The 23,829-nt window shown below is 39.4% G+C and overlaps 1 protein-coding gene across 13 annotated transcripts in view; it reads right to left on the reverse strand.

The window, feature by feature from the left end:
- ubr4 (ubiquitin protein ligase E3 component n-recognin 4) overlaps positions 1–23,829 on the reverse strand; it is a 61,142-nt gene that overhangs the window by 19,140 nt on the left and 18,173 nt on the right. For 4 of the 13 annotated variants that reach the window (XM_056268075.1, XM_056268079.1, XM_056268073.1 and 1 more), the window contains 43 exons: positions 22,778–22,906; positions 22,507–22,689; positions 22,270–22,392; positions 21,139–21,368; positions 20,319–20,437; positions 20,085–20,182; positions 19,843–20,000; positions 19,555–19,761; positions 18,779–18,880; positions 18,588–18,688; positions 18,117–18,504; positions 17,561–17,624; positions 17,285–17,476; positions 17,135–17,205; positions 16,850–17,042; positions 15,802–16,035; positions 15,552–15,722; positions 15,288–15,470; positions 15,044–15,202; positions 14,809–14,961; positions 14,029–14,256; positions 13,751–13,908; positions 13,490–13,664; positions 12,737–12,938; positions 12,484–12,647; positions 12,154–12,370; positions 11,393–11,609; positions 10,990–11,022; positions 10,611–10,674; positions 9,551–9,685; positions 9,275–9,449; positions 8,002–8,139; positions 7,802–7,923; positions 7,603–7,714; positions 7,385–7,515; positions 6,471–6,648; positions 6,248–6,352; positions 5,888–6,043; positions 5,629–5,797; positions 5,323–5,527; positions 4,710–4,823; positions 610–819; positions 368–517 (listed from right to left, as the gene is read on the reverse strand). In XM_056268075.1, coding sequence (XP_056124050.1) covers positions 368–517; positions 610–819; positions 4,710–4,823; positions 5,323–5,527; positions 5,629–5,797; positions 5,888–6,043; positions 6,248–6,352; positions 6,471–6,648; positions 7,385–7,515; positions 7,603–7,714; positions 7,802–7,923; positions 8,002–8,139; positions 9,275–9,449; positions 9,551–9,685; positions 10,611–10,674; positions 10,990–11,022; positions 11,393–11,609; positions 12,154–12,370; positions 12,484–12,647; positions 12,737–12,938; positions 13,490–13,664; positions 13,751–13,908; positions 14,029–14,256; positions 14,809–14,961; positions 15,044–15,202; positions 15,288–15,470; positions 15,552–15,722; positions 15,802–16,035; positions 16,850–17,042; positions 17,135–17,205; positions 17,285–17,476; positions 17,561–17,624; positions 18,117–18,504; positions 18,588–18,688; positions 18,779–18,880; positions 19,555–19,761; positions 19,843–20,000; positions 20,085–20,182; positions 20,319–20,437; positions 21,139–21,368; positions 22,270–22,392; positions 22,507–22,689; positions 22,778–22,906 — 6,816 coding nt within the window. The remainder of the gene's footprint in view (positions 1–367; positions 518–609; positions 820–4,709; positions 4,824–5,322; positions 5,528–5,628; positions 5,798–5,887; positions 6,044–6,247; positions 6,353–6,470; positions 6,649–7,384; positions 7,516–7,602; positions 7,715–7,801; positions 7,924–8,001; positions 8,140–9,274; positions 9,450–9,550; positions 9,686–10,610; positions 10,675–10,989; positions 11,023–11,392; positions 11,610–12,153; positions 12,371–12,483; positions 12,648–12,736; positions 12,939–13,489; positions 13,665–13,750; positions 13,909–14,028; positions 14,257–14,808; positions 14,962–15,043; positions 15,203–15,287; positions 15,471–15,551; positions 15,723–15,801; positions 16,036–16,849; positions 17,043–17,134; positions 17,206–17,284; positions 17,477–17,560; positions 17,625–18,116; positions 18,505–18,587; positions 18,689–18,778; positions 18,881–19,554; positions 19,762–19,842; positions 20,001–20,084; positions 20,183–20,318; positions 20,438–21,138; positions 21,369–22,269; positions 22,393–22,506; positions 22,690–22,777; positions 22,907–23,829) is intronic. The other 9 variants (XM_056268082.1, XM_056268080.1, XM_056268078.1 and 6 more) reach the window with 7 other exon arrangements.

A 23,829-nucleotide genomic window follows, 5' to 3' on the forward strand; every position in this document is an offset into this window, starting at 1 on the left:
TGGGAGTTGTTGTCTTGCATACAAATGCGCACTAAAGTTATTTTCTGTCTTTTCTCGGTCAAGAGGGCATCAAATTCAAAATTTCTTTTACATTTCGACTACATATATGACCCACTTTCAATAAAGATTAATGTTGAAATGGGTGAAGTGACCCTTTAAGCTGGACTATAACGCTATTTTCTTCTAGATCTGCTGTACAGCAGAAACAAACTTTGTTGCATTATTTTCCTGTTATCACTGTAAAGCTGCTTTTAAACAATCAGTATTGTAAAAAGCGCTATATAAATAAAAATAAAGGTGAAAGAGGTTGATGCATGCTGAATTATTCATTGATCAGCACAGGCCAAAAGCAAATTACGTGCATTACCTCTGACAGGAAATAGAACCAGGAGTGATCAAAGATAGGCGGTGGGATGCGCGGGTTGGCGTCTGCGATTTTCTTGATCTGGTAAGGCAGTCGGAGGACCATCTCGGTGAGGAGCTGGGAGTATGCTTCAAACACATCAGCAGCGTGGCCCTAAGAAACACCCACAATTTAAAGATCCGGATATTTCCTTATACAATATTAACGTTGGGGTAAGAGCAAGCTTTTTAAGAACTGGTCTGTACCTTGACATATTGGCGCAGGAAGAAGGGGCTCATGTCTGGGGGTGAGGAAGAAGTGTGGGGTTTAAGGAGCTGACTGGTGGCCGTTGGCTCTTCCTCACCCTGCTGGGTCTTCCAGAACTCCAGCAGGGATTTGAGCACATGCAGGCAGTAGTCTATCGCTCCCATGCTGAGCAGAGCGGTAGCTGTTGCGTTGGAGATAAGAGAAGACGACTGGCGAGAAAACAGATGAAACTGAATTATTTAAAGGTTTTTTACACTCACTGCTCTGCAAAGTAAACCTTGTAGTATGTAAACAATAATATTAGAAACTAGATTTAAACTTCCCAAAGCAAAATATATTGTTACATTTGAGGTATGCTTTTAGGCTTTTTTGCATAAATTATGAGAGCCACTTTGCTCTTGTAATGACACTTTTCTATTGGCTGAAACAATACTCTGGATCATTATTGGAAAAATAATAAATGCACATATACAGACAACACATAAGGGGCCGTTCGGACATGTGCTGCTTTGTGGAAACTATAGCTGGTTAAATAGATGCAAGGCAGGAAGACCATCAGAACTCAGTATACAAACAGATGCAATCAATTTAATAGTGTGGCTGCCAATCAAATTAAATGTTCAACAATGATGTCATCAGCTACATTTTAAATACTTAACATTTTATTAAATGTAAATATTAGCAGATTTAAAACTTTATTACATTTCTTAAAAGTATACTTTAATATTAAATTTCTCAAACATGTATAAGAAAATAAATAAGAATTTAAAGTTAAGATGCATTTCTTATTTAAAGAATTAAATATAATTTTAACCTTAAAAAACGTATTTTGTAAATGTACAAAATCCAAACAGAGACCTAAGAGTGAAATAATGTATAAAACTAAAAGTAAAAATATTTTCTTTTAAAGAAATTAACACTTTTATTTAGTAAGGATACATTAAATTAATCAAAATTGACAGTAAAGACTTTTACAAATGTAAAAAAATTATATTCTAAATTCTATGTTAATTATAATTGTAATTGTAATTGTAATCAGAAATGTTTCTTGAGCGTCAAATCATCATATTAGAATGATTTCTAAAGGATCATGTGACACTGAAGACTGGAGTAATGATGTAGAAAATTCAGTTTCGCCATTACAGGAATAAATTACATTTTAAATTATATAAAAATTTCCGCCACTGAATAATTTTTTTTCTTCTAAATAATAATTGCGACTTTTTATCTTAATTCTGAGTTATAAAGTCCGAATTGCGACATATAAACTCGCACAATATCACGCAATTGTAAATTTATAACTCACAATTGCGAGTTTGTATCTTGCAATTCTGAGAAAAAAAGTCACAATTGCTAGATTAGTTGCAATAGGCTATGTGCACAAGCGTAATTTCGAACTTCCGCTATTGTCAGAAGTCGGCATGTCAGTTTCCGGTTTACGGCTGTTCATCCGCATCCGCTATAAACGAACAAGATGAGTGCTGCTGTTGTACGAAAAAAAGAGTTGTTAAACACATCTAAGTTTCTAAGAACTGTAGGTGGATCCATCATCTAACGCCCGTTTCACACATACCCCGTTTGCAGTGCGTGTTGCGGTGCAGGAGCAACGCGCGCTATAGTGCTGCTTTTACATATGATGCGTTTGCAGTGAATAACTGATCCGCGGCTGTACCACAAACACATACTTACTATTTTTATTTAAAATCCATAAGTTGTGCTGCAACTTTTATTTCAAAAAAGTTGTCAGCATTGCGATTCTCTTTGTACACACTCTTTAATGGATGTATGCACGTTTAAACACAATTTAAACAACGCAAGTTAGGGCTATTATTCCATGCATTACTTATATTAAGTTGCTCAAGCAAGTGGTCAAATTTACTATATTAAAATGGCAAATATTTTAAATTAAAACTTAAAATTGGCAAAAACAGCCGACTCACATGCCTTTTCTTTTGCATTTAAATTGTAATAGCCTACAATAGATCTTGCATGTCACAAAGAACTTGTTTTTCCACCTCCACGAATGAGACGAGTGTTGTTCATTATATCACCTTAATTGTAGTTTTCCTTGATTTACCCCGGTCTTCACAGTCTTCAGATGACTGTGAAAAATAGTAGTACCGGTATATTAAATGCATTTATGGTGAGATTACTACATTTTATTTAATGAAACACATTTATGGTGAAATTACTACATTTTCAGGTCAATCTTTGTGCATTTTGACCACGAAACATGCGGTGTCACTTTAATGCAGCACAGCAGAAATAGATTCGGTGCAGAAACGATCGCTGCACTGCTGTTATACGTGCCGCATCTGAAACGGTGTGAAAAGTGAAAGCCCTAACCTGTTAACATGGTGCGTTAGGAGCACTGCTGTGTGCCACTTTGCTCTGCTTCAAGTTGCTAACAGCCATTTGAGCTTCCAACGCTTCCCGAAAAACACCAACCTTCGTGCGCAGTGGCTGCACAAAATAGACATTTTGGGCGACGCGCAAAAAAAGAAAAGAAAAAAAAAAGTAAGTATGTGTTTGTGGTACAGCCGCGGATCAGTTATTCACTGCAAACGCATCATATGTGAAAGCACTATAGCGCGCGTTGCTCCTGCACTGCAAACGGGGTATGTGTGAAACGGGCGTTAGATGATGGATCCACCTACAGGTCTTAGAAACTTAGATGTGTTTAACAACTCTTTTTTTCGTACAACAGCAGCACTCATCTTGTTCGTTTATAGCGGTTGCGGATGAACAGCCGTAAACCGGAAACTGACATGCCGACTTCTGACAATAGCGGAAGTTCGAAATTACGCTTGTGCACATAGCCTATTACCTTTTTTATTTTTTTATTCAGTGGTGAAAACAAGAAAGCTAAACTGTTAATGCAGCTAACCTTAAGGATAAGCATGGACAAGCATCTTTACAAGATGCCTAGTTTAGCAGAGTTAAATCCGTTTTTCCCATTAAAATTCTTCTGGATTCCATTTCTTACTCCCCCGTTAAAATTTTTCTGGATCGTTAAATTAAATTGTATTAATCAAAAAGCATGTGTAATTAATTTAAATCATGAAACGTGTTTAATTTAACAGCAATTTATTAACAGTTTAACACATTTTTTTATTTTACCCAGTTCTTTGCTTTCTGTTTAATTTTGTCTATATTCCATTTGAATGGTTTAATCAAAAACATATATAATTCATTGAATTCATAAAAACAACTTAATTTATTAATTTGTATACAATAATAGGGCCCTATGAAATGTTTATTTATTTATTTGCGTGTATTTAATTAATTAATTTTTCTGGTAATCAAATGAAGGCATAAAACATTAATTTAACTTTTATTAAAATGAAAATTAAACAACCTCTTAAATTTTTTGCCAAACAAGTGCTACACAACAGAGGTTAAATTTAAACTGTTAAAATTATAACATGGAAGAAAATTTGTTTTAATAATATTTGTATAATTATTATTATTATTATTAGTATTAGTAGTAGTAGTAGTAGTACATTAAGGTGAACATTATACTGTACAAGAGTAATATATTTCTATCGCAGTCTCTTTAAGTTAAACCAAACTTTTATTTTGACGGGTTGCCGTCTAGACCTTCTTCTGTGATGTGATGATAGTTTCTCTCAAATGAAATGTTGTCAAAGTGAGAATATTAAACCGCAAAGGGACTATTTAAATATGAATCCTAGATATTCTGCACAATGAATGGGTCAGACGCGCTAAACAGCATGTGCGACGCACGCGGTGCTTATCTGCGCCATTCATTGCATTGCGGTGATCGTGCGCTGTTGCCATCAAGCCGACATAAACTTGTTTTTCCTTGATGCCTCGCCACAGCCAGCACTTGATTTGAGCACATCATAAATACTGCATGCTTATTGTTTCACTGACGTTGACAAGAAATTGGTACCGAATGACAAGACATTTTTTTGATACTCGATGGTATCGAGGCAATTCCGTCGGTGCCTAAAAAGTATCGAACTCGATACCCAGCCCTATTTTATTCTCAGACTTAGTGGTTTAAAATAAATCTTTTAACCTTAAGAACAAAGCTTTGTGAGCACGATATTACCATAGCGAAGTTGACAGTTACCTCAGAGGAGGATTTTGAGCCAGACTTGGTGCGGGACATGAAGACACTGAGGAGCCTCATGATGACCAGGTGCACCTCATTTATGGAGCAGCGCTCATTCTTCTTTGAAACATCCTGGAAACCAAAAATGACACAATCTATATTCTGTATATCTATATATTCTGTATATCTATATATTCCATCTATCTATGTCTCCTGTATATATATATATATATATATATATATATATATATATATATATATATATATATATATATATATATATATATATATATATATATATATATATATATATATATTGATATCTATAATATAATCTATGGCCTGGTTTAACAGAGAGGGCTTCGATTAAGCCAGGATTAGACCTTAGTTCAATTAGGAGCTTTTATAAATGTGCCTTAGAAAAAAAGGAAAAAAACACTACTGGTGTCCATCTTGAGACAAAACAATGGCACTGACAATGGCATAAGATACATCAGTGCAAGTTGCTTTCAGTTATAACAGCTCAAACATGCATTTTAGTCTGGGACTTAAGCTTTGTCTGTGAAACTGGGGGTTTATATTCCAAACTAGAACAATGCATTTAAGTGAAGTTCTTGCAATGTAATCTCACCTTCTTGTGCATGCCGAGCTCAGCGATGAGCTGGGCCAGAAGGTCGTCCAGTGCTCCCTTGTCTTTCTCGTCCTCTCCATCTAGATCTGTGGTCAGCATGAGGATGACCTGCATGTAGGGAATGGCCTGAACTCCACCAACAGTGTGGAGCTGGGACAGGTGCTGCAGGAGACGCTCCAAGAGCATCAAACGCACCATGTGCAACCTGGTCAGAGGAGCGAGACAGGCAAATAGACGGTTATTATACAGAAACTTATTTTATTCTAGTTTATAAAAGGAGATAAGTGCTCCATCATGTAGACAGACCTGTTGCTTGTGTGGATGTCGCCCTCTGTCTCTCCTTCTCCTTCTGATCCGTCTCCTTCATGCTGGGCCGTAGTAGTGCTGATGGCTCCAGTGCTGGAGCTCACGCTGCCAGGTCCAGCAGGATGTCCTTCAACAGTCGTGTCCCCGTAAGCACTGCTGCGGCCAGACACTGAAACACACAAATTGTCCTGAGTGGATGAAACTCCCCAAAACGAGCGACTTTAAAATAATCAAACAAACAGTAACAATCAAGTCTTACCATTGTGTTCCCCGGCAACCGAGTCGACGGCACTGCCTCCGCTCTCAGAGCCCACGCTGCCCCCGTGCTCGGCGGGAGAGGTGCGCAGCGTGGAGCCGTCTGTGGCCGCTGTGCTCCCCTCATCATCCGAGGCTGGGGCTGAAAGCATAACCAGAGCTGTTACAGGAAAAAAACAGCAGGCTTTGCTAAGGGGGGGTTTCTAAAGGTGCACACGAACATATACATAGAAAAACAGCCATATGTTTGAAAATTATTGGAAATTGGAAGAAACAATGACATGAAGGGATGACAGAAGGAATGGTGGGTGAGCATGCAATAAGTATTGCAGAAAGAGTTTTGTGGAGAGATGGGTGCAGTTACCTGATGCAGTGGTGTCTGAAAGGGTCCCTGCGTCCAAAGATGAGGAGCTGGGGGCCTGACCGGACAGACCCAGACTCTGTAGACCAAGAGCACTGCTGCTGCTGCCTGCAGACACAGCATACATTCAACATTAGACACCTGATGGTCATATAACTAGCTGAAAAAGAAAGAAAAAAAAAGCATGCTGGTTTCTCTCTGAGGGCAGAAAAGTGGAAACAGTGACCTTGCTGGTCTTGTTGCAGACTGAGAGCTATAGCCAGCTCCACCATGGTCTCGTCATCAGCATCTGGGGGGATGTCCAGCATGGGTGGGAAGCCCTCCGCCCCTGCCAGCAGAGCTTCCAGAGACGAGGGGTTCCCATTGCTCACATTCTCTGCCGTCTCCAGCACCATAGACTCCGACTGCAGATCAAACAGAGAGAAAGAAGAGGATTATATAACAACCGCCTTCTTTAAATACAGAAGTTTGGACAAGCAACTACCTCCATCGCAAATGTTTCATTACAGTGTAATATATGTTTTACCAGTGGCAGGTTTTTTTGGGGCTGGCTGTTTAAACCATGAACTGGACTTTTGATGTTCTCAGTTTACATGAAGTAAATTCAGCTGCTGAGTTTATATTTGTGCATCATTATTCGTTATGAGTATCCACTTGGGAAAAGTTGCTTAGAGATAAGCTTTAACGCATCTTGACTCACGTTGATTATTTGTTCATTACCTGTTATATTAATATATAGATAATTATATGACTAGCATTGATTTAAAGAGTCATATTACTGCCTAAAATTAAATTCTAAACTGAATTATTTAGTCAAAATTTGATTACATTATTTAATATGATTAAATTATATTAATATTTCACAATATTACGGTTTTATTTGATTTTTAATCAAATAAATGCAGTTTATGAGAAATCTTTCATAAACAAAAAATCTTACGGACCCTAAATGTTTGAACAGTAGTGAATATATGAATTAATTACAAATCAATCCAAAATAATCAAATCAGTTCAGATCAAATCAAACCACGTCCCAATTTCACAATCATAAAATAATAAAATCCAATCTAATCATTGTCAGATAAATTATTAACACTCTTAGGGTCCAATAGAAGGACTAATAGTGGCTGCAAAGCTCACCACCATCTCAAAGTCTCCGTGGTCCACCTCGTTTTGCTCTTGACTCTCCTGCCTGCCGCCTTCCCCTCCCGTCATGTTGGAGGACTGCATCTTCTCATCAGCATCGTCATCATCATCGTCATCTTTATCTCCTAGCACAGAAATGCATTGTTTGAGCTCGATTAATTGAGGTGTGCATGTATGATTTAAGTCACAAAGCTGAAAGGCACGGCTCATACCCATGGGCGTGTTGGAGCGTGGGGGAGAAGGCAAGGTCACATGTCTGCGCTTGTTTCTGGGTCTCAAAACTCTAATCAGGGCCTGTTTGCAAGCAAAGCTCACAGAGGTGTCCTGTAGACAAAAAAGATTAGATTACAATAATAACTTTTCTCAAAAGATATAGATTATATCTGAGAAGAATGACAACAGGATACATACAGGGCAGAGCAGCATCTGCATGTAGATTTTGGATGCCACATTTATGTAATCCAGCTCACAGGTGCAGTAGCCATGAATGATATCAATTAGAGCATTCACTGTGGCTTCAATGTGAGTTAGACCTTAGAGAAAAACAAAACAAATGTCAGTATTTTAAAACAATTCACCCATGAACTCTTCAAATCAATCCGACCACGTACCTGGCAAACAGGCTGGAGCCAAAAAGGCATTCTTGGGTTTGAGGGCATGCAGTTTCCAGAAGTTAGTGACCAGTTGCATGATGAAGCTACAGCTCTCAGTATCATATTTCAGGCCATCCTTCCCATCATCACCTACATCTGACAAGAGAAAAACTGCCTGTATTAAGAGTAGGGATGCACCGAATCCAGGATTCGGATTCGGATTCGGCCGAATATTGGGCTTTTTAACGGGGTTCGGTTTCTGCCGAACCTCAGAATTTTTTTTCACCGAACCGAACCCTAGGCTTGCACTACGCGCGCTACGTCGAAGTCACCGATCAGTGAATGACATCAAAGTACCGCGTGAACGAATAGAGAGCAGACGGCTCCTTATGCTTTTGAATTGCTCTCGCGGTACTTTGATGTCATAAACTGATCTGTCTGTGCAGCGCCGGTTCAAGTCGAACAAGCCTGTAGTCGTGTAATGCGTTTTGTCAGGAAGAAAAATAGGGATAGCTCACAGCTAAAGTTATTGCAGAGGCCAGACAGACTCACGGAGGCGATTGGCATCTCACAACTCGCACTTTATTCCACAATCGAACTTGTGTAACTGTCTGTCACACTTTCTACGTTCCACAGCGTTACTTAACAAAATAAGGTAAAAATGAGCATCAAACAGAAATAACCGCATACATGGGCATGTGTTCGAGGCGCACGGCACATACAATACGGACTGCAGACAGTTCAACAGGAGCGCGCAGTTCTTAAAGGGGCCACACCTTATTTCCACTCGTTACAGTAGGTGCACGGCTCGAATGCAGTAGGCTGTGAGAAAGTAAAAATGGAACTCGTGAGCAGAAAAAGTGTTGTTTGGCAGTACTTTCAGTGAAAAGAAGGCAATTCAAGTCGAGCTACATGTTCAATTTGCAATGCCGATTTGTCTCATGGTGGCAAGGACTCTAAACAATAGGCTACACAACAGCGCCGCTGTTAAAATGCATAATGTTGCTTATTCTTTTTTTTTTTTACAGTTATAAAAGTAAAAGTAGTGTTTATTATTTACAGTAATAAAATAAAATGAAAAATCCACTTTGTTTACTTCATTAATGTGTTTACTGTGTTAATGGACTGGGGATGAGAGTAGGATTCGGTATTCGGTTTCGGATTCGGCAGAATCTTAACCAGTGGATTCGGTATTCGGCCGAACCCCACAAATCTGGATTCGGTGCATCCCTAATTAAGAGGCACATAAAATGACTACAAGATGAACGTACAAGAGGTTTAATGAGCGTACCAGTGTCTGATTGAGGAAGTCTGGACTCGGTGAAGTGCACAAGGTTGTTGGGTCTCATGATGGCGATGGAGCGGGCTGTGATCACCAGCCTCTGGAACACATCAGGGTCCAGCTCCTTCCCTTCTTTACTGCAGCTGTTCAGACACTGTACTGCGTTGCTCAGCAGAGACTGATCCTAAATACAGATTCAGCACCAGTTATAAAGCTGAGAGTAAAAGACATGGTGATTCATGTTTAACACGGGATCCATTTCTAATCAGCAGTGATCATGTGTACCTTGTGGTTGTGGTAGGCTGTGCGGCTGGTGTGCAGGCTTGCAAGAAGGCCTTTGGTCTGTTGCAGTACTCCAGCAGGAGTGGGGATGGACAGGAGGAGAGTGGCTAACTCTAGAGCTGCAGTTTTATTTTTCTCCTATAAGATTTTAGGGATGGAAAAGCGTCACACGAAAATGTGAATTTCAATCAAAACAAACAGAGGAAACAGAAAAAAGACTGTAAAAACCTGTAGTTTTGCTATTTGCTATAAAAAAAAAAGTGTTGCTATTTTTAACTACTGGTATTTAAAATAAAATATAAACAGATGAAAAACAAACTATGATAATAAGTTACATTGACAACTGATTAAAATAAAAAGTTGAAGTTGAAGCACAAATGACAAAAAAAAATTACAAAAATTAATTAAAGGTAATGGGAAATATTTACTTGAAATAAATACTGTAATAGTATATAAATAACACTGGCTTTAAGTAGGGGTATCACAATGCACAAAATTTCAATAAAACAGAAATCAACACCAACAATTTTGATTATTTTTGAAACCAAATTCGTTACTATAGCAAATACAGAAATGCCATTCAATTATTTTAAACGTAATTATTTACATAAATAATAATATATGTTCTGCAGGCCAATATAATTGTCATGTTGGAACTACACCATCTTAATTGTAGAAATGCGCTATACACAGTCAACCTATGACTCATTTATTCCAGAAGTAATGTGTCCAAGTTAATCGAGATAATGTGAGTAGCATTCAGCAAGTCATGTGATCTCAACATGGCGGTCACCATGACGGACCCACTCCATGCACAATAAAACAGCTTTTATTAGGAAACTGATGTACATTCAACATCATTTTAAACACATTCAAAACAAATATTTTCTTGTGTAAAACTAGTTTACCATTCTGATTTACTGAAAGGCAAATTTACTAATCCTATAGACAAGGTACTACCTATAACTTATGATTTTTTTCTTTAAAATTTTTAGACCAACTTAGCAGCAAAGCAACAGTACTTTTGATATCCCTAATCTCAAAGAGAATATCTCTTCCTTACCTTTTCAACGGGGGAGCCCACGGCAAAGCAGCTCTCTAAAGCTTCCAGTGAGCTGACCACCAACCTAGAGATCAGACAACAGTTAGATAGGGAAAGCAATGCATTATATTAAAATTACAGCAGTCCATACTAACATTCAAATTCTACACCATTCTCAAAGCATTGTCATTATCAAACCATAACACATTATCATCAAACATTAAGAGTGTTAAAGAACAACTCCTGTGTGATTACTAATGTCTTTATAAATGCTATAATTGTCCTGCATGATCTACACCAGAGCAAGCTCAGTCTGACTGCTCTCTCACACATACACACACATACACACACACACGAGCAAACCACCATGCACACAAGCAGAGAAAGGGCGGTTACTAACCGGTCCAAGGCTGATAAGGACTCAGTTTCACAACTTTTTTTATTGTTTTAGGGAGCAAAGAAAAAGAAAAATGTGTGAGGATCACAGAAAAGAAATACGTAAAAATGATTTGTATGTCAAACACAGGAAACGATTGCATGCAAGCACGAGGTCATTATGATGGCAGCCATGCACTGGACACGTCACGCGCACACCCCCCCACTCCCTCCTCTATCCTCTGCTCTTCGTTTTAGTTACGTTAATCGACATCAAATACAGACACTTTTGAGACAATAATATAGATTAAATGCAGTTTAAGGGAAACGAAGACAAAGACAGAAAACATCATGAATTATTTTTTACAGGAAATCAAATCAAGTAATAGGTTGAAATCAGAGCACACAGGTTAAGGTGACAAGTGTACCTCTCCAGTACAGTGCCGCTAGTTGCGATGGGGCTGGTGACGTCACTGTCTCCGGTCCCGTTGCCCTGGTTGAGGTTGGGGCTGCACACGTTGTTGACTGCAGCTGAAGGAAAGTCCTCCGGTGGCTCATCTGGCCAACCGAACTGCTCTTTGGTTTTGCCATAAATCTTAATGGAGTCCAGCATGGTGACACCTGCTGGGTCGACTGAAGCACCAACTAAAAAAAAACACACGTGAAAATTGTCAAAATACATATTATTATAATATATTAGTAATACAAGTAATACAAATATTTACTTTATTATAAACGTTACAATTTCACAATATAATGTGTGTATAAAAAAACCTTGTTGATCTTGTTACATGCACTTATTGTGGTAATAACAGTAAATTATGCATAATTACATGCACTTTATTTTAAGTAATTATACATTTAAGTACTATTTACTTACAATAGGGTTATGGTTTGGTTTAGTTGCAACCATAAAACATGATATTATTTTGAATGTATTTTATAGTGTAATCGGTTGTATGATATCATTTAATTGAAATCTGTCAAATATTTAATGTTCATGTCATAACTTTTTTCTTTTAAAATGAATTTTTATAATTCATATGCTAGTTTTATAGTAAAATATAATTATTATTATTATTAATTAGATATCTTTTTATAATAATCATAATAAGGAATGAGTAGGTGTGTCCAAAATATTCACTGGTAGTGTACATGAAAGTAGTTCTGATATCTGTTGGGATCTTACTGAAAATGGAAAGCTTCTTGTCTGCCTGAAGGGCTTCCTCACGAGTGAAAGGGAAGTCAAACCAGCGGGAGCGCGTCAGGTTCAATTGCATGGTGCGTCCAAAGATTTCAATGTAGGAGGGAGCTCGCTCAATGGCCTGAGTGCCCACCTGTACCCTCATTCCCGTCATCACCATTGAGTTGTTATTGTTCACTACTTCCACCGTGAAACCTCCAGGCTGTTGACGGGAAACATCATAAATGACTTACAGTGGAAAAGTAGCTCAAATGTCTTAGCAAACCACTGATGATCATTTCAAAATAATATTGTAGCTAGAATCATTTTTTATACCTTGGTGTTGGCCACATACATCCCTGTAGAGTTCAGGCGGTGTTTGATTTGTTGGCCGTTGTAGACCTGCAGCAGGTCATTGCCACCAAACTCCACCTCTGTCAGCTGCTGATTGTGCTCGAAAAAGTCTACAGGAAAAGTGACTTGGCTGGATGTGCGTGTGGCTGACGAGGGAAAACAAAAAGGCACATAACCATCTCTAAACAACACTAAACAACACGTGATGAATCCGAGAGAATGTGGCGTGACTCACTGGCCGTGGCTGTCTTGCGTTTACGGACAGGTTTCATGATGCTGATCACACTGCTAGGCTGAAGGGAGGGCTGGAGCCAATAGGACGTGTTCTCCACGTTAGCCATGTATATACGGAGGCTGCCATCTTCACACAGCAGAATCATTGTGGTGCGCTGCTGCTCGTTGCTCGCTGTGTGACGGATTGCTACCATGTCCTGAATCTGAGGGGAAGAGAGAGACTTTATGGGTTTGCTTGACTTGGATTTATTGAAACCCATTCCAGCCTCTGGTACCAGCAGTAATTGGGACTTGAGTGACTAGTAAAATTTTATAATTCAGTCTTAATCTGTTTGTAATCTCAATTTCTGGCATTCAATAATTGTAAATGCATCGGTAAAGCACGAAACTCAATGTAAATATTTTATTATTATTATTAAATAAAAAAAGATAAAAAAAAAAACTATTCCAGTAAATATTTTAATTTATTTATGATACATTTTATAATATTTCCAAGGCTGTGAATCCATTTTTAAAAAGTAAAATGCAGTTTTCTGTGATTAATTAGTGTGAGCCTATGCTAGCCACAGGAAGTGAGCAAAAACATTAGCACAACCTCAGAAGTGGGGTTGGGGCAAAAAACAAACCTACAAATGTTGCATTAAGCAGTACACACTAATCACAGAAAACAATGTGTTTTACAATATAATATTAAAAGTTTTATAATATATATTTTATACTTCCTCTAGACCACTAGGAAAATCTAGGAACTGACCTTAGCTTTCGCAGGCAGGGTTTTGATTTCCTGGATGAGGAACGTGTCTGGTTTTACCATGATGACCAGAGGGATTCCTGTGGTCTGCTGCACGCAGCATAGCAACCCTGGGTGGTTCATCACTTCTGACCACTGACAGAGTGCTGGAGAGGTCTTACTACTACCTCCATTAGAACTGTACAGGAGAATGAACATTAGAGAAATACAAAACACACGAGTGAAAGAGTGTTACATAAGAATAGCCTTATGTAGAAATCCTACCCTTTGACATTGATGGTGAAGAGTCTCTGTGTTTCCATGCTGCTGCGGCTCACTGTGGCAGCGAATGACTTGCCCTGACTGTAGCTGAAGAAGAGCATCTGCAGGACGTGGGAGTAATATACAGAGACCCCGCCTCCAGCCACCTGGCCATTACTATCCTGTGAAGCAAACACAAAAACTAACTCAGCATGCTGTCATGCTCAATCCATTATGAAATCTATTTGGTGAACATATTTCAGTCTTACTGACTATATAGCAAAAGATAATGTCGTAAGAACCTTCAGATCCTCGTGGTTGATCTCCAGAACGTTGGTGACGTAGAAAGGGCCATGCTGGGCACTGCTGGACTCATCCATCACCTGAGTGTACATGTAGCCAGCCGAGGACATGATCACAATGATGTTTTTGCCCTCCTCGTTGAAAAGGAATGTGGCATCTCTGATCTTCGAACTTGGTAGCAGGAAGTAGTACATGGGGCTCAGGGCATCCACAGATAAGTCGTAAATCTGCAAGGAAAAGTCATTTGAGGCACATTTTCTAATTTATCTCACATTTGATAATTTTTTTTTAATGTAAATACAGCAAGAACTAGCATTATACTTGCACTACTGTTCAAAAGTTTGGGATCAATAATATATATAATACATTATATATATATATATATATATATACACACACACACACACACACTTAAAATAAATTAATACTTTTGTTCAGCTAGGATAATAAGAACAGTTATTTTAAACTGCAGTAATATTTCACAATATTACTGTATTTTTTACCGAATAAATACAGCCTTGGTGATCATAAAAGGCTTATTTCAAAAAGATTATAAAAAAAATTACTGAGCCCAAACATAAATAAACATTTTTACTTTACTTTAATGTAATATTTACAAATAATTGTAAAATATTAAAATATATTTGACAAAATATATGCAAGATGATGTGAATTATCCATTGTTTCCACATTTTAAAAATGATAAACTTCTAATTGGAAGTTGTTTGCCAAATTTCAACCAATAACAAAGCAGTTCCATGACAAGTACAATAATTCACCTTGACAAAATCAGCAGTTATAATGGCCAATTCAGTCTGTGACCCAGGAAGCCAGATGGCCTTGATGATGAAGTTTCCAGTTGCAAGTTGCGGATGCAGGACTAAGTGATCTGACACAGAGCCTGTGCTGCTGAACGTCAGAACGTGACAATCCTGTAGATGATAGGCACAGAGAAATGAGACTAAAATCATTGGGGAAAAAATGTTGTGTCATAGTTTTGTCTGCATTTGCTACCTTGAGTCCACACACTGCTAGATAATCCTCATTACAGGGGTTTCCTGTGAGGCTGAGCACAGTGAAGGGAACCGGAGCGGAGGCTAGACGAGTCAAAGTCAGTTTCCTCTTACTGGAGTCAGCCTGCTTCAACAGCGCAGATAACTGCAGGACCGTGATCTGCAAAAAAAAACAAAAAACATGTAGTCTCAATAAAACATGAAGTAGCAAAGATACAAACTCGTGTTAAGGTTTTCTGTATTACCTTGCCCTTCTCATGGCTGACAGCGAGGTGTTGTCTGCGTCCGTGAGGGGACGAAAGCACACACATGGCCACCCGACGCAGCACATGCGCGCTGATGAGCTGGCGGATGGTCTGTCCTTGATCTCCACTGTAGTTCATTCTGACATTCTCAAAAGCGCCCTCTTGTGAGCCCAGTGTGGGAACCTGGTAGATAAAAACATGTTTAGTGTCAGCAATTTTGTTTTGGGAGCATTAAGAATTAGTCTTTAGGTATTTGGTTCATACCATGAGCTGGTCGGTCATCTCAACGGTCTTGTCTTGAGTGTGTAACTCGTTGAGAGCGTGCTGAGCCCGGCTGCTGCTGCCCACCGCTGATGCCTGCTGGAAGTTGGTCTGAATGGCGTCCATTAGGAAAATGAGCAACTCCAACACCAGGGCTGCTGTGGAGGAGCTTGACTGCAAAAAAGAACGATAGCAGTGAGACAGGTCCAGTCTGCTTTCAGTCAGAACATCAATGATTCAGAAATTCTCGCACCACTTGAATGAGCAGGTCCTCTCTGCAGCCCTCTATGTTTCTACACACACTGCTCTTCTTAGGCTTGTCGTCGTCGCTGCTTTTGCCGTCACAGATGGTGACTTTTCCTTTGTCCGCGGGTGAGGCGCTCTGGTGACGGATGGCGCTCTCTGGCATGCGCAGCTCGCTCTGAAAGGCCGAGGACTCCTTCATGGTGGAGCTCATTCCACTGCTCGGACTTCTTTTCACTAGAGCCTGTAAAATAAGGATACAGACCGAGGATCAGGGATACAGGATGCATTGCATTGACTAAATTACAAAGATGTTTATGCTTGGGGAGGGGAGGGGACAACACAGGGAAGAGGGAAATAAATTAGATTGTTACATGCTTTGTGTTTCCATCAAGGAGACATGCATGAGTGGATATGGCTTAAATGTTGAAATGTTTATCTGAAAAGCTTTTAAGATTAGAAAAATAAGTGGAAATCTTATGGATATACAACTACTATAATGAAGATTAAAGGAGCAGTTCACCCAAATATTACAGTTTTAACATTATTTACTCACACTCATGTTGTTCCAAACTTGTAAGTTTCAAAAAAAAAAAAAAAAAAAAAATCAAACTGAGTACTAAACGGTCTGAAACTTAGTTATTTTGCCCCTACATTTTAAATAAGTGCATTTTTCATTTTTAATTATTAATTTTAGAGATATAATCCAAATCTTCTGAAGCCATTCAGTAGTTCTATGGACTATTTTAAGTTATTTTTTTTTCTTTTTGGGTGCTTTACAGTGGTAGTTACTATGGAAAAAGCTGTGTAAAATTACCTTTTATGTTCCACTGAAACGGTTTGAAACGACAGGAGTAAATGTTTGTTATAGCGGGTGAACAATTCCTTTAACAATATAATCAAATTAATCTTAAGTAATATACTACCAAACAATAGAGGATAAACTTGCTTTACTACCAAAAAAGGAAAGGTGAAATGTAGCAAACCCTGATGAATTGGGGGAGATCTGAAATGAGCTAATGGCAGTCAATGATAAATGATTTGCAAGCCAAAGTTACCGCTGTTGCTCTTTTCCCATGATGACCTGAAGTATTCGGTCTCACCTGGCAGCTGCCATCCTCCTTGGCACCGCAGTCACAGAAGAAAGAGCCGTATTTGGCATAGGAGATCTCATGGTCTTTGTGACAGACCTTGGCACACACTGTGCACACACCTACCCCATCCACCATCTTACAGGTGTGACAGTGATACCTGTACGGGGAAGAGCGTGAGATTAAAGGCCAACAGCACAGCTTCTGAACGCTTCTGTTTCATAGCAAAGGAAGGCCGTGTGGGTCCATTACCAGTGCTGGTTCATGAACTCCTTTTGAGTGATGGTGAAGGTGCAAAGCTTATTGCAGAGTGAATCCTCATCCTATAACACAAGAAACTTAGATACGATTGGAAAAATCAAAGCAACCTTTAAATCTACCGTGAGCAGACTGTTTCCTGACCGAGTCTTCAGCCTGTGAATCTTCCTCCTCTACAGCTAGGTCCTCCACCCAGTCAGAGTCCACTTCAATGGCCTTCTCCTCTCCCTCCATCAGGAGCTGGGACGAGCCCTGGCCACTGCTCTGTCTCAAAGCGTTCATCACATCCGCCAGATAGGAAATGATGTGGCAGGCACACTCCAGCATACTGGCATGCTGAAAACAAGAGAGTTTCACTAATGGCCCGAAACAATTAAATCCAAGACGTGTGAATGACTTTTACCGTCAAATTGCACCTACCTTGCCTTGCGACACATTAGCAGTAACTTTTTCCACAACGTTCTTCTGATACAAGTATTTTTTACTGAAAGAAAAATGGGAAAATGTCAGATTTAGGAGGTAAATACCCCATGAAATCAGAGTTGGGGTTTTGTGGCTTTGTGGCAGTCTATGTGTGGCAGTTCCTAATTCAAAACTTTTAGCTGATATAAAAATACGTGTACAATTTAGTCCTTTATTCTCTTATAGGAAAAAATTGCAAAAAGTATGATGTACTTTAACAATTTGTCCAATAAAATGCTGTGAAAAAGCATGATTTTTTTTGTAATATTTCATTGATTTAAAGTTCACCTGTAGTCAATCTTTGATCCCCAAAATTACATATTGAACATGAGCTAACATGAACTCACAATGGAACATTTGGACAAATATCAATAAATACTGTAACAAACAGATTGCTCATTGGGAGTCCATGTTAGTTAAAGCATTGTCTAAAATTAACTAATGGGACCTTATTGTAAAGTGTTACTTTTATATTTTTTAAATATTTAATTTCCCTTAGATGCCAGTCACTCACCACCTTGTGAGCCAGTCAATGGCAGCTCTGTGTAGCTGTAGATGTCCTGCTCCTTGTCCTGCACTGGCTAGAGTGGCCATGATGACCATGAGCTCAGGAAAGCCTGCCCCATCCCCGCTGGCCAGCATCTCCGTTGCCATGGGTATGAGAGTGCTCAGAAGCACCGTGCAGACGCCCTCGCCAACCTGGCTGTTATCACGGACAATGTAGGAGGTGAGGAGTTGCAGGAGCTGCCTGTTCTCTTGCACTGTGTCCAGCTGGTCTGAATCTTTAGGAGGGGAGGCCGTCATGCGCCTCAACCAGGCCTGCAGCCTCATGGGCTCCACACAAGCCAGCTGGGCCAATGAGCCACACAGGCACAGAAGGCTGGGATTGGGGCTCTTTTCCGCTGAGGGATGAACACAGATGAGAAGTGTAAGAGGGGAAGAGTAAAAGGGGCAAATTTTTCAGAGACATAGCATGGCTACATACTGAGCTGGAACAGTTTAGTGAAGAATTTCAGAACTCTGTTACAGAACTTTGCAGATAGATTCTCGTTGGCTGTGGCCATCATGATCTGCACCAGTTCTCCACTACAAGACAAGGGGGGAAAAGTGATGTATTAAAATGATGCAAAGGGTTTCAAGCAATTCCTAAAAAGAGTTTATTCAGTTAGAATGTACCTGAATGAGAAGAATTCCTCCATTGCTTTGCGGACCTGACTGCTTTCCAGCTGTTTCTCCAGGTACTGTAGACACTCTTCAAGAATGGACTCATCCAGACCACTAATTTGAAACAGAACCATATTAAAGGCATAGTTCTCCCAAAAATGAAAATTGTGCCACATGTCGTTCCAAACCCTTAAAACTTGGATCAATCTTCAAAACCCAAATAAAGAAATTTTTAATGAAACCAGTTTTCTGTCCTCGATTGACAGTCCAGGTTACCAAAATTTAAAAGACCCAAAATGGTTTTAAAGGTGCCGTATAATGAATCAATATGAATTGAGCGGTTTAATCCAAGTCATGTGTAAAAAAAAACAATCGCTTTATATGATGAACAGATTTAATTTAGGCTTTTATTTACATCACATATGGTAAACATGGAAGCTTGGGCGTGTCGCACACTAGAGCAAACCTCATTGGTTTTCGAGGTTTGTTCTAGCACGCAACACACGCGTTGCCGTGCTCAACATATGTGATGCGCTCAATATATATGTGCATGTTTATATGTGAATAAAAGCCGAAATTGAATCTGTTCATCATATAATGATCGTATCTCTTCAGGATTAACCAAAGTCTTCTGGTTTTGGAAAAACATGACGGTGAGTAATTGAAGACAGAATGTTCAATTGTGGGGGAACTAACCCTTCAATCTAGATTATTTTAGATTACAGACAGTAATCACTCCTAAAGTTTAGGAGAAGGTTTAAAAATCATATGGTCATCTGGGGTCTCACCTGTTGGGATCAGAGTGATTGGCGATGATGTTGTAGCAGCCTGTGATGAGACGCTCGTAGACGAGAGCCAGGAAAGCATCAGATTCGGCGGGGCCCAGGATCCTCTCCAGTGAGGTGCTGCAGATCTCCGCAACGCTCTCTGTGCTGCTCTCCAGCAGGAGGGGCAGCAGCGTGCGGATCACCTGTGGACTGTTCAGCTCCTCTGTGCTATAGCCAAAGACAAAAAATCTTTGGCATCTATCAATCTGTTATACCATGCATCTGGTTCAACTGTCGCTCAAGACTTACACAATGAGGTCCCCAGTAAGGCGCACTAACGAGAGCAAAATGTGTTTGAGAGAGGAGGCTAAGGGCAACGATTGGTTGCTGAGGGTCCCCAGGTGGGCAGCTTGAATCGCGCTGATGTAACTTTCCGACGGGATGGTGTCATTGGCAAAGGCATTCCGCTGTGGACAAAGAAACCGATCCGTGTAAAGTAAAGAACTAAGAGAGTACGTTTACTGTAAGGGCTGAAGTAAAAGCATGCATACCCATGAGCCGATGTTAGGGAATTCATTAGTGTGAATGTTGTTCCATGTTTCACAAAGTGTCTGAACGGCTGATGGCAGATTCTGCATCACAGTCTGACCTGAAAGAGCAAAAACAGCAGACATAAATAAATAAAAAACACCTGTATGTACCTTGCACTGAACAAAAAATGGATTAGATATGCCAATATACATAAAAACCATTGTGTCAATAACATTGATATCTAGAATTCTTACCAAGCAAGTTGGCTTTGCAACGTGTGGATCCGATGGACAACACAGCAGAATAACCCTGCAGTTTAGCTTCAGTGGGTTTGTTTTCTCCTTCCTCTGGCAGGCTCATCAGCAGGTATGACCTGAGGCAAACATATGACCAGTAAACCAATCAAGAAGGGCTTAAGGACAGTTCCATTCAAGCATTTGGTTTCATAAAGTTTATTTGAGGACTTTAAAAGGATAGTTCACCCAAAAACATCCTTGGAACACAAAAGGAGAAATTTTAAAGAACCTTCATACAGCTAGTTTCCAAAGATCACAAGTTCAAGCTCCAAAGAGGATAAAAAGTGCCACAAAGGTATTAAAATGATGTGCACTATATTAAAAGTGTTCTGAAGCCATTTAAGGAACATACTGAAATACAAGAGATTATTTGCTGATATTCACTGTACCCTAAGAAAGTCTTTAACTCAAAAACTAGGTTTTTGAGGACAGGACAGAGCTGTTGAGCTTTGAGTACTTTTCAATTAACAGTTGAACCAATTCACAAATGGGACTGCACAATTTGTTCAAGAAACTAACCAATCTGGTTTTTGGGTTTAACTCGATGATTAATAACGGCAAAGATTAAGAGTAAACAACAACCACTTAAATTTCAGTCTACTCCTCACACAAAGCTATCAAGTATAAGCCCTTCATATTTTGCAGTCATATGAACGTATGAACACATGAATAATAACTTTTATGGTGGTTTGAATAAATGATGGCAGAATTCTCCTTTTTAGGTGAACAATCCTTTAAAATCTGTAATAAACATCAATATACGTGGTGTAATCAGAACCTGGTGAAGGCTGTATAGACGTCAATGAGCTGCAGTGTGGCAGGCAGCAGGTTTTTGGTGATCTCAGAGGATTTGTGGGGGTCTGTATCAGCAGCTACTTTGGAGAAATGCTCATCTAAAGACACTTGCACTTTGGAAATCACAGCATCCAATGTGTAGATGGTTTGTAGAGAGGGTACTTGGTGAAGAGGTAGGATGCTGTTGGGGTCCACGCAGCAAAATGACGAAATCTATGGAGGAGATATTTAATGAGGTCATATATTAAGAGACAAGGAGATCTATATCAGCTATTAATGGCTACTACATTGATAACATGCTCACATGGCAGGTTCATGTTGACAATGTATGTTCTAAACTCCAACAAAGACTGAGGAGGAGACTCAGATTGTATGGTGTCAACAAAAAAAAAACATCATGACTGTGCTTTATCAGGCTGTTCTGGAGAGTCTAATCAGGTATGAGATCCAAACCTGGTATGGTAACCTCTCTGTAAAAAAATAGACTTTCCAACATTTTCAAGACTGCCATTGTGGAGTGGAAAGACCATCCATCGCTCCAAACATTATATGAGCAGTCTGTGTACAGGGGGGCACAAAGGATACTGGCTGACCCTTCTCACATCCTTCATCTGGAATATGTGCTTCTGCCTTCAGGAAGAAGGTATAGAGTGCCCAAATGTCGACTGAACCGGTTTAAAAACTATTTTGTGCCTGTCTCCATTGGACTTTTGAATGGCAAGGACAAAAGCCTATGATTGTTTCGGGTCAGCACAGATTACTTAAGAATTATAATATAAAGCAATAAATAATGTTATTTATTGGTGGTTATTGTTATTTTGTTGCTCTTCTTAAGGTTTATGCGACCGTTATTTGTGCGATAACAGAGGCTGTGCAATATTTTTAGATGTGCAATATGACGACCATCTACGACCGTTGACATGTTTTTCTCCACTGTATGGATTGTTCAGGTGAGATACATGTGATTGATTTATCCTGTGATTGATTTAGAATTTATAATAAATTCTTAACTATTTATTTATTCTTTATTCTGGAAATGCAGCATACACTGAGCCCAAGACAAATTTCCCTAAGGGGACAATAAAGTATATTGTATTGTACTCTGAGAGTGTACCTGTCTGGCGATGTATTCCTCTGCAAGATCCACATCATATTTCACTGCACTGCATTTGGCCGAGGCCACTACGATCAAAGATGTGGCGTGGTCAGCTTTCATTCCTTGTTTTACTAGGTTTTCCTGATAAAAGAGAGTTAACAGAGATGAATCTGAAGCTCAGATGGACTTTAAAAAATACAGGACACTTTGATCATTTGGTCAAGATTTTCTTAATGTTACGGTTACAAAACCGACCTGGATCCAGTTGACGAAAGTGCTGACTCGCAACCTTGATGACCACCTCAGGGTGTGTAAGATGTCACTCTCGCTGGGGTCACTGTTGCCACTCTTAAGCTGCTCAACATAGGCCTTTGAGGGTGGCAAGACTCCCAAGATCTTCCACAGCACTAGGAAGTAGTACTGCAAAGAACATGCTTCCTGTAACAGAGATTGACAGCGACATTTAGAGGTCAACCAACACAAACACAAGGTGATTGTGAAAAGACACAGAATGTGTCTAACTCACTACTGGGGTGATGGGCTTATTTTCCTGCCGTCTCGCGGTGTCAAAGCGGGAGCCTGCAGCCAACAGGGAGATCAACGAGGAGTATAAATCGTCATACTTCACCGCACCATTGAACAGCACTTGGAAGACCTGTAACAGTTGACAAATAACATGCACATTACCTTACTTTGAACATTTATATATAAACAGGGTCTTCAAATTATTAAGGAAAAGAGCCCCATGGTAAATCGAGATGGAACAGGACCCCAAATACATATCATATAAAACTGCTGCATTAAAACCTGGCCTATAACGTGTATATTACCATATTAATGTGTTTTTTATATTAATAATAATAATTATTATTATTGCTAGGTTAAAATTATAACACACAAAAATAATATATAAATAAAACCATTAAAAATATTTGATGTGCATTTTAATTTAATTTAATGTAAAAGAGACATTTAGCTGAAATTTTGCTGCTTAATTTTAGCTTTGAACTTAACTTAGGGTGTATTCACACCTGCCTTGTTGGGTTCGATTGAATCGAACTCTAGTTCGTTTCCCCCCTTGGTGCGGACCTTTTGGGCAGGTGTGAATACAGCAATCGAACTCGGGTGCGGACCAAACAACCGAACCGAGACCCAGCTGAAGAGGTGGTCTCGGTACGGTTCCAAACGAACTCTGGTACGGTTCGTTTACGGTGTGAACATGAACCGACCCAATTGCAAGAAAGCACTGCGCCTTTGAGTTAACAGGCTTCCGTAGTCGGAGATTTTGGCATAATGGTTTGTGTTATTGTTGTTCAAGTGCGAAAGAGAATTCCATTCCGGCGCGCTGTCTGGACGACCTTAGCACACGTGTGGTTTTGTTTAAAAAATTTGGTTCACTTGCAAAAAGAGCAGTGTGAAAGCGAACCGTACCAAAAAATAAAAAAATAAAAGAAATTGGTCCGGACCAAAGCAAGTGAACTATCGGACTTTCCTGGTGTGAATACACCCTTAATGTTGTATTTTTTAATGTAATCCTTTTTCAGAAAAATTTGCTTGAAATTAAACAAAACCCTTTTC

This window comes from Rhinichthys klamathensis, unplaced genomic scaffold (assembly GCF_029890125.1).
Source record: "Rhinichthys klamathensis goyatoka isolate OS25496 unplaced genomic scaffold, OSU_Roscu_1.1 h1tg000269l_1, whole genome shotgun sequence".
NCBI classification, from domain to species: domain Eukaryota; kingdom Metazoa; phylum Chordata; class Actinopteri; order Cypriniformes; family Leuciscidae; genus Rhinichthys; species Rhinichthys klamathensis.